The sequence below is a fragment of the Astyanax mexicanus genome, chromosome 10, assembly GCF_023375975.1.
Source record: "Astyanax mexicanus isolate ESR-SI-001 chromosome 10, AstMex3_surface, whole genome shotgun sequence".
NCBI lineage: Eukaryota > Metazoa > Chordata > Actinopteri > Characiformes > Acestrorhamphidae > Astyanax > Astyanax mexicanus.
The window spans coordinates 6,291,319-6,306,441 of NC_064417.1; the positions used below are offsets into that span (position 1 = coordinate 6,291,319).

The 15,123-nt window shown below is 37.2% G+C and overlaps 1 protein-coding gene across 4 annotated transcripts in view; it reads left to right on the plus strand.

Annotated features, from left to right (window-relative positions):
* nav2b (neuron navigator 2b) overlaps positions 1–15,123 on the plus strand; it is a 135,225-nt gene that overhangs the window by 13,813 nt on the left and 106,289 nt on the right. For all 4 annotated transcript variants that reach the window (XM_049483992.1, XM_022683836.2, XM_049483994.1 and 1 more), the window contains 3 exons: positions 842–996; positions 10,296–11,286; positions 12,464–12,573. In XM_049483992.1, the coding sequence (XP_049339949.1) occupies positions 842–996; positions 10,296–11,286; positions 12,464–12,573 (1,256 nt within the window). The remainder of the gene's footprint in view (positions 1–841; positions 997–10,295; positions 11,287–12,463; positions 12,574–15,123) is intronic.

Below are 15,123 nucleotides of genomic sequence, written 5' to 3' on the forward strand. Positions count from 1 at the left end.
TTGTTGGTCGACCACTCGACCACTGGGCAGGGTAGCAATAGTCTTGAATTCCCTCAATTTGTACACTGTAATCTGTCTAACTTTGGATTTGTGAAGTCCAAACTAATTACAGATGGTTTTGTTACCTTTTTATAGCCTGATGAGCATCATCAACTCTTTTTCTATGGTCACCAGAAAAAATCTGCTTTGTTCATGTCATAATACACTTCCACAAACATGTGTTTTAAAGAGCAGACTTTGACAAATGTGCTCAAATACACTTGATTATAAGTTACTCTATTTTCATCTTCAAATAAACTGCTAAAACTAGAGGTCCAAGTACTTTTTCCACTGCCAAATATGTAATATTTGATTATTTTCCTCAATAAATAAATGACCAAGTATAATATTATTCTCTCATTTGTTTGACTGTGTTCTCTTTATCTACTTTTAGGATTTGTGTGGAATTCTGCTGATGTTCTAGGTCATATTTATGCAGAAATATATAAAAATATAGTGTTGTATGTAATGACCCTGCTGCACTTTTGATACATTCCCCCTCTAGTGGTGATGTTCTGTTCCTGCAGTGAACTCAGGGCCAAAGAAGCATGTGAATCCTATTCAAAGGCTGTTTTGTTCTTGTTCATATGATCAGACAGTGACATTAAGATAAAGAAAGGCCAGAGAAGGTCTTTTATATAATTAATGACTGGTCTCATGGTAGTAAAGGGTAGAGTATAGCTATTTAGCTGCTTTAAGAGGTTGTGTTCATGCTTGTATGGGAACGCAGTGGCTGCAAATGTAGCCATAATTGTTAGTAGGTGCTAATTTTTATCTCTTTTTTTTATTTTTTTTTTGTTAGGCTGCCAGGTCCGTCAGTCCGTGCGGGAGGATCAGGGTCTGAGGCCAAACTGAGGAAGTCCAGCAGCAGCAGCAGCAGCAGCAGCCGACGCAGCCAAAGCTTTAACCACTGCGACAAAACCAAAACAGCAGCACCAGCCTTCTCTCTGCATACAGGTACCCTGTTATAAAAACAGACAGGCTGAGGGATTAGATTGCAGATAAATATACTAGTGCTTCTCAAAAAAATTTAATATCAGTGAAAAGTTACTTTATTTAAGTAATTCAGTCCAAAATGTATATATATTACACACAGAGTGATCAGTAACACTTTATATTATTATAACTTTCATTAATATACCATTAACTAATGATTAAAAACTGTTTTTTTCACATTTTAAGAAACAAAAAAATTGCTATCACATTTGTAAGTACTAATGAAGGCACTGGCAACACGATAAAGATTTGCCCAGTTTAAAATACCGATTTATTACTGTTCAAATTCTAATGAGCTAAACAAAGCTACTGCTTTGTTTACATCTACTGATCATTAGTTAAAAATATATTAATGAAATTTATTATAAAGTGTTACTTTAAGCGTTTATTTGTTGACTTACAGCAGGGGTGTCCAAACTACGGCCCGCGGGCCATTTGCGGCCCGTTTCCTTTTTTGGGAGCGGCCCGCGAGGTATTTTAGAAATAGAATGAAAGTTGGCCCGCTGTTAAGCAGGTTTTTATAATGTGAGATTCAAAGTTTGAATGCTAGGTGTCAGAAACGGGCCAAAGAGTCTGAAAGCGGAGAGGGTGTGCAGTTTTAGTGCAGAAAAACGGGCCAAAGAGTCTAAAAGTGGAGAGGGTGTGCAGTTTTAGTGCAGAAAACGGGCCAAAGAGTCTAAAAGCGAAGAGAGAGCGCATTTCTAGAGCAGAAAACGGGCCAAAGTGTCTAAAAGCGGAGAGAGTGCGCATTTCTAGCGCAGAAAAACGGGCCAAAGAGTCTAAAAGCGGAGAGAGTGCGCAGTTGTAGTGCAGAAAACGGGCCAAAGAGTCTAAAAGCGGAGAGAGTGCGCATTTCTAGCGCAGAAAAACGGGCCAAAGAGTCTAAAAGCGGAGAGAGTGCGCAGTTTTAGTGCAGAAAAACGGGCCAAAGAGTCTAAAAGTTGCCGTAATTAAGGAGTTTAATATTAGGAGACATCATGAAATGAAACATCAATTTGAAAAATCTGAGTTTACACAACACTGTCAAAGATAGATAAAGATAGTAAGTCAAGTAAAATGGTGTGTAAATGAAATAATCAGGAAAATGTATTATTTAAAGTGGTATAATTCATTATTTGTTTTATTATAGAGTCTGTGGCCCGTGACTTCAAATATATTCCTCCTTCTGGCCCCAACAAAAAAAGTTTGGAAACCCCTGCCTTACAGCCAATTAAAATCCAAAAATCAGTGTCTCAGAAAATTCTAATATTTTATAAGACCTATTGTTACTTTTGGCAGTGTGCCAAGTCCTGCTGAAAAATGAAATACGCATCTCCATAAACATCTTTATAAATACTTAAAATAGATAACTCTCTGTCTAATACATCTATATAATATATGAGATTCACATTTTGTGCTGCATTACTGAATTAAACTGACTTTTCAATGATATTCAATTTTATGAGATGCACCTGTAATTTTAAATTTCTAAATGGAATTAATCTAATAATCGATTGAAACTTGTTTTCTGCCTTACTGCTGAACTTACTGCTGGATTACTTTACTTTGCTGCATTTAATTGTCTGGTTTGGTGCAGTTTGGTGCACACAGTTGCATGGACAATACGTAGTACGTGCTAGTAGAGTTGATTTGTTATGGTAATTTCTCAAGCACACATGCCACTAGGGAGCCTAAAGCTATAAGCCGGTGGATTTGCGTGGTATTATGTGAACTGTGGTTCCCACAATAAACCACGTACGTAAAATTAGCAGAGTGTGTGTAAGAGCAGCAAGACTGACCTGTAAATCCATGCATGTTACAAAATTTACTGAGACATTTAAAGTCAGGCAGTTATGCTGGATAGTTTTAGCTGAAATATGCCAAATGTGAACTTGGAATTGATGCCACGAGATACAGAATATTGCTGCTGTGACACAAAAACATCGTATCTCATATCAAAATCTTACCTTTACAGAAGAAGGATAACTATCCATTTTAACTGTCCACGAAATTCAATGTACAGTGGTGCTTGAAATTTGGTGAATCCCATAGAATATCTATATTTCCTCATAAATATGACCTAAAACACCATCAGATTTTCCTAAAAGTAGGTAAAGAGAACCCAGTTAAACAAATGAGACAAAATATTATACTTGTTTATTTATTTATTGATGAAAATGATCAAATATTATATATCTGTGAGTGGCAAAAGTCTATTAGTTTAAATGTGAAATTAAGAGTCAGTTGTTTTCAATCAATGCAATGACAATCAGGTGTGAATGCGCGGAGCCTGTTTTATTTAAAGAAAGAATCTATCAAAGTTTGTGGAAGTGTATCATGGCATGAACAAAGGTGATTTCTAAGGACCTCAGAAAACAGGGTTGTTGATGCTCATCAGGATGGACCAGAACCAGAAGGCTATTTGAAGAATGTTTTGTGAATGGATGAGACCAAAATAGAACTTTTTGGTTTAAATGAAAATTGTTATGTTTGAAGGAAGGAAAACTGCATTTAAACATAAGAACCTAATCCCAACTGTGAAACATGGTGGCAGTAGTAATATATCGGTTTGGACCAGTTTTGTTGCATCTGGGCCAGAATGGATTGCCTCCATTAATGGAAGAATGAATTCAAAATTAAATCAGATAATTCTAAAGGAAAATATCAGGACATCCAGAATTTCATCCATCCATCCATCCATCCATCCATCCATCCATCCATCCATCCATCCATCCATCCAGAGAAGGTGGGTCATGCAGCAAGACAATGACCCAATGCACACAAGTCGTTCTGACAAAGAATAATTCAAGAAGAATAAAGTTAATGTTTTTTTTTGGAAAGTGAAAGTCCTACCTGAACTTTATCCAATGGAAATGTTGTTGAAGCCCCTGAAGCAAGCAGTTCATGTGAGGAAACCCAAAAACAACCCAAAGATGAAGCTGTTCTGTATGGAGGAATAGGCTAAAATTCCTCCAAACTGGTGTGCAGGACTGTTGATCAACAGTTACCGGAAATGTTTAGTTGTGACTCAGAAATATGTAATATTAGATAATTTTTTTCTTAAGAAATAAATGATCAAGTATAATATTTAGGTCATATATTTATGCAGGAATATACCACATTGTCCGGGGTTCACACATTTTTTAACACCACTGTAAAATGATTATTATTTAGCCACATTTTTATTAGTTCATTCATCTTAGAATTTGGATGCAATTTAAATAACAAGTGTCAGATTCACATTGTAGCAAAAAATTACAAAAGTCAAAAATGAAGATAATATAAATATTGTATTTTGAGATTTGTGAGGCACGTCGCGTCGCTAAATTTTTGTCCTTATTGTGCCTTCAAATGAACCCTGCCACTCTTTTGGGATTCTGTGTGAGAGAGAGCGGGAGAGAGAGAGAGAGAGAGAGAGAGAGAGATAGAGAGCTGCAGTATGCTATTGTGGTGTGGTGCACGTCTTTGATTTGGCTTTAATTAAAGAGAGAGATAGAGAGAGAGAGAGAGAGAGAGAGAGAGAGAGAGAGAGAGAGAGAGAGAGAGAGTAAAAAGAAGCAGCAAGAAAAAAAAGACAGAGAGAGAGAGGGTGATAATGAGATGCAATAGTTAGTCAGCACATAATGAAGGAGAGGGAAGAGGAGGGCGAGAGGGGGAGAGAGGGTGATAAACGTGCATTCATACTCAGTGACTCATCTACAATAGCAGAGGAACAGAATGGTGCTGTAATTCAACTGTAATTCGTTTGGGAACTCAGCACAGAGTTCAGCGTCAAACCCGGCATCTGTCAGCAGGGTAAGTGTTTTTTAGAGGGTAGGGGTGGGATAGATAGATAGATAGATAGATAGATAGATAGATAGATAGATAGATAGATAGATAGATAGATAGATAGATAGATAGATAGATAGATAGATAGATAGATAGATAGATAGATAGATAGATAGATAGATAGATAGATAGATAGATAGATAGATAGATAGATAGATAGATAGATAGATAGATAGATAGATAGCTGTTTTAATGACATGCTTATTTGGCCTTGATCCATATGTAGGGCACTAACTTTAAGTAAGTTACTTCTGTTTTTTTGGGGGGTTTTTTTACCCATTAAACAGTGCTGTATGAACTTAGTCATTAGCTTTGTCATCTGTATTAGCTTTAGCATCAATGTCTGAGGTACAGAAATATTTAGAGGCTGATGATTTCCCCATTAAACATTGCTATGTTAGTATGTTCGATACAGGTACTATCCAATATTGGATATTAGCACTATTAGGTAATGAGGTAATTTGGTGCATAAAACTATTAAAAGGTGATTATTTACATGACTAAATCTTAAACTGCTGCTTTTTACTGATTTACCCATTAAACAGTGCTATTTTATAATAATTTAAATTAGCTTTATCATCATAGTTTACACAGGTAGAAGAAAGCAGTGTTAGGAGTCTTGCCCAAGGATGCTTAGTGTGATTACTATATAAGACCAATTGGTACTTTTGGCAGTCTGGGCAGTGTGCCAAGTCCTGCTGGAAAATGAAATCTGCATCTCCATAAGTGATTTCTTGGGAAAACACTGCACTGACTTTGGACTTAATATAAACACACAGTGGATCAACACCAGCAGATGACAGACATGACTCTCCAAACCATCACTGATCATCAGTAAATTTTACATTTCATTTGTGAATCAAGGGAGCAGAGTCTGAAGGAAGAGTGGAGAGACACACAGTCCAAACTGCTCGAGGTCTAGTGTGAAGTTTCCACCAATCAGTGATTGGAGGTTTGGAGAGACATGTCTGTCATCTGCTGGTGTTGATCCACTGTGTTATATTTAGTCTGAAGTCAGTGCAGTGTTTTTTTTTTTTTTCCCTGAAAAATCTTACAGCACTTCATGCTTCCCTCAGGTGACTTTTTACTTTTGTGGAGATGCGGATTTCACTGCCAAAAGTACCAATTGGTCTAATGTAGTATTCAAATTTACTCTGTGTGTAATACATCTATATAACATATATTGATTTCAACTGAATTATGGAAATAAAGAAACTTTTTAATAATATTCCAATTTTTTTAGATGCACTAGTACAATAAAACTATAAAAATATGTATGATAATTTCAGCTTCTGGAACACTGATGAACACTGAATTGTTTACTACTACACTGTAAAGACTGGACAGTAATGACATCAGATGCTCTATTGACTTCTTTCTGTCACAACCGCAGTGGGTCAGTTGCAGGGGGGGATAGTTTATGATTGATTTTCCACTGTAGACTGATTTACTGTGTAAAAGAGGAGTGAGAGAAGGTTGAGGGGTTGGGGAACACTAACGGAGTGAGAGAGAGAGAGAGAGAGAGAGAGAGAGAGAGAGAGAGAGAGAGAGAGAGAGAGAGAGAGAGAGAGACAGCATGACGGAGCACCACAGGTAACTACTAGACTGTAAATAAGAAATAATAAATGTTAGGTTTTTATTGGATTATAACTTGCTTTTGTTAATTGCTGTAGTTTATTGGTTTTATTTATAGTAAGCACTGATTGTATATGAGTCATCTGTAAATCTGTATTTCACTTAATTCCTTTAATATGAAAAGTGAACTCTCATATGGAATTTTCTAGGGCTGTAATTTTAGTATTTTGTTTATATATTGTGTGTGTGTGTTCAGTTTTATTAATTATTAAATGTTTTTTTTTTTGTATTATTATAATTATCCATGTGATTCTGACTCTGAGGGCAGTTTGAGATTCAGTGGGCGGTATTGCTATACGTGAGGTTTTTATACGTGAATTGTAGGTTATATAAGGGTTATAAAGAGTTTTTTTCAGATTTTAAAAGCTGTTCATTATTCATGTCTTTGATTCTGATGTTACTTTCATCCTCATATACGTTTTTCCATAATAATGCTAGTTGCTAATTAATAGTTTGTAGTGATTCTGCTAGAGTTCAGTACCGAACTACTCAGAATTTGGCATCATATTTAAAAGTAATGGTTCTTTAAATGGTTATATGAGTGATTCCATATTTGTTTTTGTTGATAATTTTTGTTCAAAGAACCATGTTTATAATAGAGAAATGTGAGTGTAAAGAACCTTAAACCATTTGAAACACCTTTATTTTTTTATTTTTAAGTATGTTTAAGTTAAGTTTAAGTTCTAACATTTGTAACATTCATTAAAGGCCATCTTTCATGCCCTTGTTAACATCAGAAACTGGGCATTTGACCCACTTTCTCACTGTGAGAATGGCCATTTGGCTCCTATACAGTTGTTGGCAATGTGCCCTTTTACAGTAAGCCAGTTTTCAGACGTGAGCTTTTAGCATTCCTTTGTAGCCCATTTGCCATTGTACGTTCTGGATTTGATGGTTTTTCTGCAGCGCTGACCAATATGAATAGGGTCTTTAGGTCCAAACTTTATTGTATATAATCATTCTGTTGGAAAGGCTGGATGGTGCAGTTTAAACAGCATATTAAACGTGTTATCGAAAGATAACTCACTTTTTGACCAACTTAAAAAAACAAGATACAGCAGCTGTTTTTTTATTAACTCAATTAGTTTAGTCCAAAGTTCTCCTAACATTTTTACTCAAGCGTCTTAGATTAGTCACTGATACAGTGGCTTGCATTAGTATTAACACTCCTTGAACTAGTGGAAAGAAAATGATACATGGTTTTCAATTTTTTAATTAATAAAAAATCCTAAAAGTGTTTATCTCAGTATCAATACTTCCCTGCAATTACAGCTGCAAGTCTTTTGGGATATGTCTCTACCAGCTTTGTGCATCTAGAGACTGAGATTTTTGTCCGTTCTTCTTTGCAAAACAGCTCAAGATCAGCCAGGTTTTTATTTGATTAAAATTTTGAAAACCATGCATTATTTTCGTTTTACTCCACAATTATGTGCTACTGTGTGTTGGTCCATTACTTAAAATCTCAATAAAACACATTTAAGTTTATGCCTGTAAGGTTACAGTTACAGTATTTTTAACACAATAAGGCACACTTACGAACCACTAGCTAATATCGCCCTGGGTTACCGGTTCCTCAGTGTAGCTGTGATGGGCGGCATTTACTAGTGCTAAGCGCTGCTAACTGTGACTAGCTCTGCTACATAATATAAAAAATATTGGAAATCTTTTCTTACTGTAAATAAACAGAAGCAATTTACTCACCCAAATAAACATTTTTTCAGATGAGAAATCTATGTAGATTAACATCCAGTGCTTGTTTGACTTTAAAATATATATTTTTTAAGAATTACAATTTTTTGTTTATTTAGGCGCTTCCCCCAGCTTTCCCATTAGAAGGGAAACATGGCGACACCCTTGTTCCTTACTATTGTCGCATAAAATGCGCCTTTTAATCCGGTGCACTTTATAGTCTGTAAAATACAGTAAAAGAACTTTTGACTAAACTAAGTTGAGTTAATGCAAAAACCTCTCTGTATGTATCAGTTTCTGTATTATTTTAAGTTGGACTGACTTCAAATTTAAGTCATGAATGAGCTATAGTAAACTCTATAACAGCCTTTGCACTGTCCTCCACAGCTGAAGGTGTGTTGAATTCATTAGAGACAGAGAGGTGAATACTGTATATTATAAGCTGAGGGATATTCAGAGCTAGGCTTTTGTCCAGGCTTAAGCTTCCATCCAAAACCTAGTCCACGTCAGACGTTTCCTAAACTCACGCATCAATGGGTCTCGTTCTGTGAGCCTTCTTTCAGTGGAGAAACTGACCGTTCGATTTCCTCCCCACCACACTCTCAAAACAAACACTCTCACTCCCGCGAGCTGTTTGGGTTTGAATTTTGAACTGAGCCAGTTATACTGCATGCGTCTGACTGCCTGATTCACGGTCGACTATTTCTATAAGGTGGTTGCTGAGCGTGCCAAGCTCTCCAAGACTTCTGTGCTGTTTTTAGATATGTGGGATTATGCTCTGACTTGTGCTCTGATAAGGTTTTAGCTTGGATTTAGTTCTATGTGGATGTGAGGTGAGTTGAACTGCTGATAATATTCAGTGTTTTTTCCTTATATGTTCATTTTTCAGGAACAGCAATGGTGTTCCTGGGTCAATTTGACCCGGGCCATGTTTAATTATCCAATTAATATCCAAAATAAGTTTTGCACATCTTGGCTGAATTTTCTCAGTCAGCTTTATGAGGTAGTGTCACCTGAAATTCAGGCTTTCAGTTAACAGCTGTGCTGAACTCGTCAAGAGTTAATTACTTGAATGTCTTGCCTCTTAATGTGTTTGAGAGCATCAGTTGTAAAGTCGTAAATAGGTAGAGTTACAGGTTTACAGAGAATAGCCCTGTTTGAGTAATGTTCTAAATTCTATATTAATAATAATCATACAAAATAATAATTATAAAAAACAAAATCCTAACAAGCAGTGTGAATATTTTATTACTAACTACATTGCTAATTATTCTATCAATATTTAGTGCAATGGTGTTTCTTGCCTCTAACAGGTAATGGTTCAATCAGGATAATCAGTTGCTTTTAAAAATATATATACAATTATTTAATGTTTCTCTACTTTTTTACTTCTGAAAGACCAACATATTAGACATAATAGCTTTACATAACGTTAAAAAAAAACTAACATTGCAATTTTGTTTTAGTTTGTGTTTATTGCAGGGGGTTATATGTTGATTACACTAATTAAGGCAATCAGAAGAAGTATTAAATAGTAGTATATTTTTAACTATTTCTCCTAGATCTCTAAACATTTAAACATGTCAATTTGACCCGTAACATAACAGGAGGGTTAAACAATTTTGATTTTTGGATTATTTTAATAGTCATCCAAACTATGAAGAAACATATATGGAATTATTTAGTAACACAAAGTGTTAAATAAATCAGAATATGTTTTATATTTTAGATTCTTTAAAGTAGCACCTCTTGCTTAGATGCCAGTTTTGCACATCTTGGCTGGATTTTCTCAGTCAGCTTTATGAGGTAGAGTCACCTGGAATTCAGGCTTTCAGTTAACAGCTGTGCTGAACTCATCAAGAGTTAATGACTTGAATTTCTTGCCTCTTAATGTGTTTGAGAGCATCAGTTGTAAAGTTGTGAAGAGGTAGAGTTACAGGTATACAGTGAATAGCTCTATTCGGTAATGTTCTAATCCAGATTATGGCAAAAAATACTAAACTAAGTGAAGAAAAAACACTTTAAGAATTGATCATTCAATCCAACAATCGCTAAAAGTTTGTTTTACTAAATAATTTTTTGAACACTAACTTTTTGTCACTAATTTATTGTCACTGTCTTCCCCACAGATAAATCACCCAGTCCATCTCCCATCATGGTTGATGAAGGGCCTCCCAATTCTCAAGTTCCTCCTCCAACCAGCATCAGTGGATCCACCAGCACCAGCACCAAAGGATGGAGGAGCAAATCCCTCAACGCCAAGCACAGCGCCACCTCCTCCATGCTGTCCGTCAAACAGCCGTCCTCAGTGGCCCTGGAGGCTCCTCCCAAAGTCATCGCCCAGAAATCCATGCTGGACAAGCTGAAGCTCTTTAACTCCAGGCCCAGTTCTCGCGCATCCAGCGTCGCTTCTTTAGGAGACCCAGACACTGTTCCTGAAGAGCCTGATGGAGGAAGTGTTTGTTCCATCCATCCTGAAGCCCAGTTGGGTAACCAAAGGCCCAACAGCACCAGCCCCAAACTGGCTCTGAAGGGCATTGCCCAGAGGACGCTGAGCAGAGCTTTGGCGCCCAAGATCAGCTCGGCAAAAGCTGCTGAGAAGGACAAAGACAAAGGGAAGCAGAAGGGAAAAGAAAAATCTGCCAAACGATCTTCTGGTGTGGAACAAGACCAGGTTAGAGAAGAAACCAGAACTGTAACTCAGGGCTTGGTCGAGGTTAAGAAGTCCAGTTCTATCCCCAAAGGAACCAAAGGCAGTAGCAGTGCTAAGAAAGATGCTTCTTCTTCTTTTTCATCATCACAGAGTGGTATTCCTAAACCAGGGCATGCTGGGAAAACTCCAGGGTTAGTAAAGGCCTCAGTGGCGCCACCTTGTGGTGGAGAGCGCAGAGACGGAGAGCGCACTCGTAATTTAAGGACCGGAGGAACAGTGTTGTCACACAAGTGTTCTATGGAGAGCAAGAACTCTGGCTCTACCTCAAGTTTAGCATCATCAGACGGGAGATGCAGTCAGAACAGCAACTCCAGCATCATTCAGTCCACAACCAGCGTTCAGCTTCCTCAGCCTCAACCACAGTACAGCCATCCCAACACTGCTACAGTCGCACCGTTCATGTACAGGTGAGATATTATAACTGGATTAGGATTTTATTGACATGGAAAAACTTATCATGAACAATCTTATAGTTATATGGAACACTAAAAAATAATGAGTAAAATTTACTTTTAAAAAGTTTCACAACTTTAGTTTAAGTAACTTCATACAATATTACTCAAATAATTCATTTTATATTTTTTGTTTATTTATTTATTTATTTTTATTTTTATTTTTTTTATTTTGTAAACGGACCAAGCCTCACTGTCTCAACGCATGGATGGCATGTTATACATTCTTTTTAGTGTACTACATTCTGTAATACATTCTGTAATACATGTAATACATCCTTTTTAGTATTACATTTTATTTTTTTATTTTGTAAACTGACCAAGTCTCACTGTCTCAACACATGTATCTTTTTAGTATGCTACATTCGTGTAATACATTCTGTAATACATGTAATACATTCTTTTTTCCGGCTTGCATGGCAGCATTGTCTGACAGACTACAAAAAAGCCCTAATTAAATCTAAATCTCAGTATATCTCAGCACTTACTGAGAAAAAACAGAGACAACACTCGATTCCTTTTCACTACTGCGGCTAAACTCACCGGCAGTCAAAAACAAACTAGCTCCATTATCCCTGCCGACATTAATAGTAAGGATTTCATGAAGTTCTTTGATGATAAAATTAATAACATTAGACAAAAAAAATCAGTATCACTCCCAACATTTACCCATAGATATCGATGAATGCTGCTCCAGCTCTGAGGCACACTTTTCTTCAGCACTAAGGCTGGGTGCAGCAGCATTAGCATTAGCCACTAACCGCAATGCTAGCTCTTTTTGCCGTTCAGAGGTGATTATATCGGACTGTAGTCTGTGTGTTTACCGTGTTAAAGCAAGCTACTTGGGACGAACCTCTAGTTGGTAGCACCCTAGTCTAGAGCTATCGGGCAGAATTTAAGTGCTGCTGCTAACCGCGGCTAGCGCTGCTGTTCTATATACTGGAAGTCCAGGCTTACTGTAAATAAACAGAAGCGCTTTACTCACCAAAATAAAAAGTTTTCAGGAGAGAAATCTGTGTAGATTAACATCCAGCAATTGTTTGACTTAGAAGAATTACAGTTTTATTTGCACCATAAGTGAAAGTGTTACTGACTGTTACACTGTTTTTCTGCTGTGTGTGTCTTTGCACAGGTCTCAGACAGACATGGATAAGACTGGACTGGTGGAGGGAGGAGAGGTGAAGAAAGAGAAGTCTGTCCTTCACAGCAAATCCATCCACACATCTCTGGAAAGTCTGACAGGTTTGTGACCTTTAGCCCACACTGTCCTTTTTCTGTAAGCAGCTTGAGCATTCACAGTGTTGCAGTGTTGCACAGTGACCATTCATAGGTACTAATGAAAGCCTTGATGAGGTCAGTGTGGTGTGGAACAGCATGATCTTTTAATGCAGAAGAAAAATAGAAATGTCACTACAAATACATGTAAGATGCAGTGCTTTCAGATCTCAAATAATGCAATGAAAGCAAGTTCATATTTTTCATATTTTAAACAACAACAATACTAATGCTTAGAAATCAATATTTGGTGGAAAAAAATCTGATTTGTAATCACTGCTTTCAGTGACTAAGTTGATGGATGTGAACCTCATTGAAAACTTCGGTAATATAATCAAGAGGAAGATGGATGATCACAAGCCATCAAACAAATCCGAACTGCTTGATTTTTTGCACCAGGAGTAAAGGCATAAAGTTTTCCAAAAGCAGTGTGAAAGGCTGGTGGAGAGCATGCCAAGACACATGAAAGCTATGATAACAATCATGTTTATTCCACAAAACATTGATTTCTGAAGTCTCCCTGATCATTGAACACATTAGTATTGTTGATTCTAAAATCAAGAAATGTATGAACTGTTTTCTTTGCATCATTTGAGATCTAACAGCACTGCATCTTTTGATTTATTTTTTGCAAATAAACGAATAAAAGAAAAGAAATGTTGTCTTTAGTTTAAAGAATACAATTTTACTCAAACATAATATAAATAGTAAAGTCAGAGAAACCAATTTTTTTTTTTACAGATTTTTTTTTACCTGTCTTTATCTATTTATGTGTGTGTTTGAGTGTGTGTGTGTGTGTGTGTGTTTCAGGCACATTATTTAACAGCATGCGTGTGTTGGTGGGGGGGAGTGGTGTGAGTGGTGTTGTTGTGTAAGTGATCTGATGTAAATCCTGAAGAAGAACATTTAGTTTAGTTCTTTAGTTCTTCTGTGTTTTCAGTGCCTGGCTGAGAGAATCCTACAGAGCTGGAGTTTACTGTGGAGAGAGAGAGAGAGAGAGAGAGAGAGAGGGAGAGAGAGAGGGATAGAGAGAGAGGGGGGAGATAGGATAGACAGAAAGAACTCATCTGCATGATAAAGGCCATTGATGTCAAGGAGTAGCGAAGGCCCAGCAATGTGTTTATGTGCGTGTGTGTGTTTGTGAAGGTGTATGTGTGTATATATGTGTATGTGAGTTAGCATGTTGTAGCAAGTTTTGTTTGTGTTCATGAATGTGTGTGTGATTAGTGTGTGTGTGTGTGTTTGAGTGTTTGTATGTAAGAAAGAGAGTGATTGCATTAGTTAGGATAAATCTTGTAAATCTGTGTAATCTTGGTTATGTAAAGATTGGGTAATGGGTAAAGTTGTGTGAGTGTGTGAAACTGTGTGTGTGTGTGTGTTTGTGTGTAGGTTTTCCTCAGTCTTTCAGCACTCTATGAGAAGAGAAATTGTCTCTGCAGGGGCAGAGTGCTGGCGGATGCTGGTGTGTCACTCAGTTTGCTCTTTTCCCCTCTCTCTCTCTTTTCCATGGAGGAGAGGAAACAGCAGGGTCGCCCTTAAAAGAGTGTCTTTCACTGCTCAATTCGGCTTTTCTCTGCGGAAAAGGGCTCGGAAATGTGTCAGAAATCCCATCCGTTTCTCCTGGAAGAATCACGGTGGAGTTTTAGGAGCTCACAGTCTTGAAGCTGGGTCTTTTTTGATTGGTTAGAGATCCAAAGTTAAGATTTTAGAAGCTTACAGTCCAGAAGTTTAAGGAATTCTTTGTCTTAAGGCCTTGAATTGGGCGTTTTGACGTTTGTCTTACTGAATTTTACGTATCTAAAGGCTTGCAATGCTGAATTTGTATTTTTAAAGCCTTGTGATCCTAAATTAAAGCATCTACAAGGCTCACAGCCTTTAGGAAGAGCTGCAGCTGGATTATGGATCCACAAAACCCCAACGAAGAAGAAGATACGATTCTGGAACATCTTTAAACAGCATATCTGGACTCCCGTTCTCCACAATGTCTATGGATACTTCAGAAGAAAGCTCTGTGGATGGAGGCACAGAGCAGAATGACTCCACCAGGCTGGTAGAGATGTCCAATGAAGTGAGCTCAGGAGGTCCTGCTGTATTTTCTGAGGGGGAAGGCGAGTGTGTGCATCCTCAAGAGGTTGGAGGGAGTGTGAGTGACGGTGCACACGCACATGCACACGCGCACGGTCACGTGTATCAACTTCACCTGACTCAACAGACACACGCGTGGGACGGCATCGCACGTGTTAACGAGGAGATCCTTCTGACCGTGCTGGATATTTACGAGAAATATGAGAGTAAGAGGAAGTGCTTGTTTTGTGTATTAATATGGATTTTTTATTATTGCATATAATACGTTAAATTCAATCACTGTCATGCAAAAAAATAATAATTTAATAGTTTTTCATTTCTATTGGTCCATTTGACAGCAGTGACATACAGCTCTGGAAAAAATAAGAGCACACTTAAAAATGATGAGTTTCTTTGATTTTACCAAATTGAAAATCTTTGGAATATAATTAA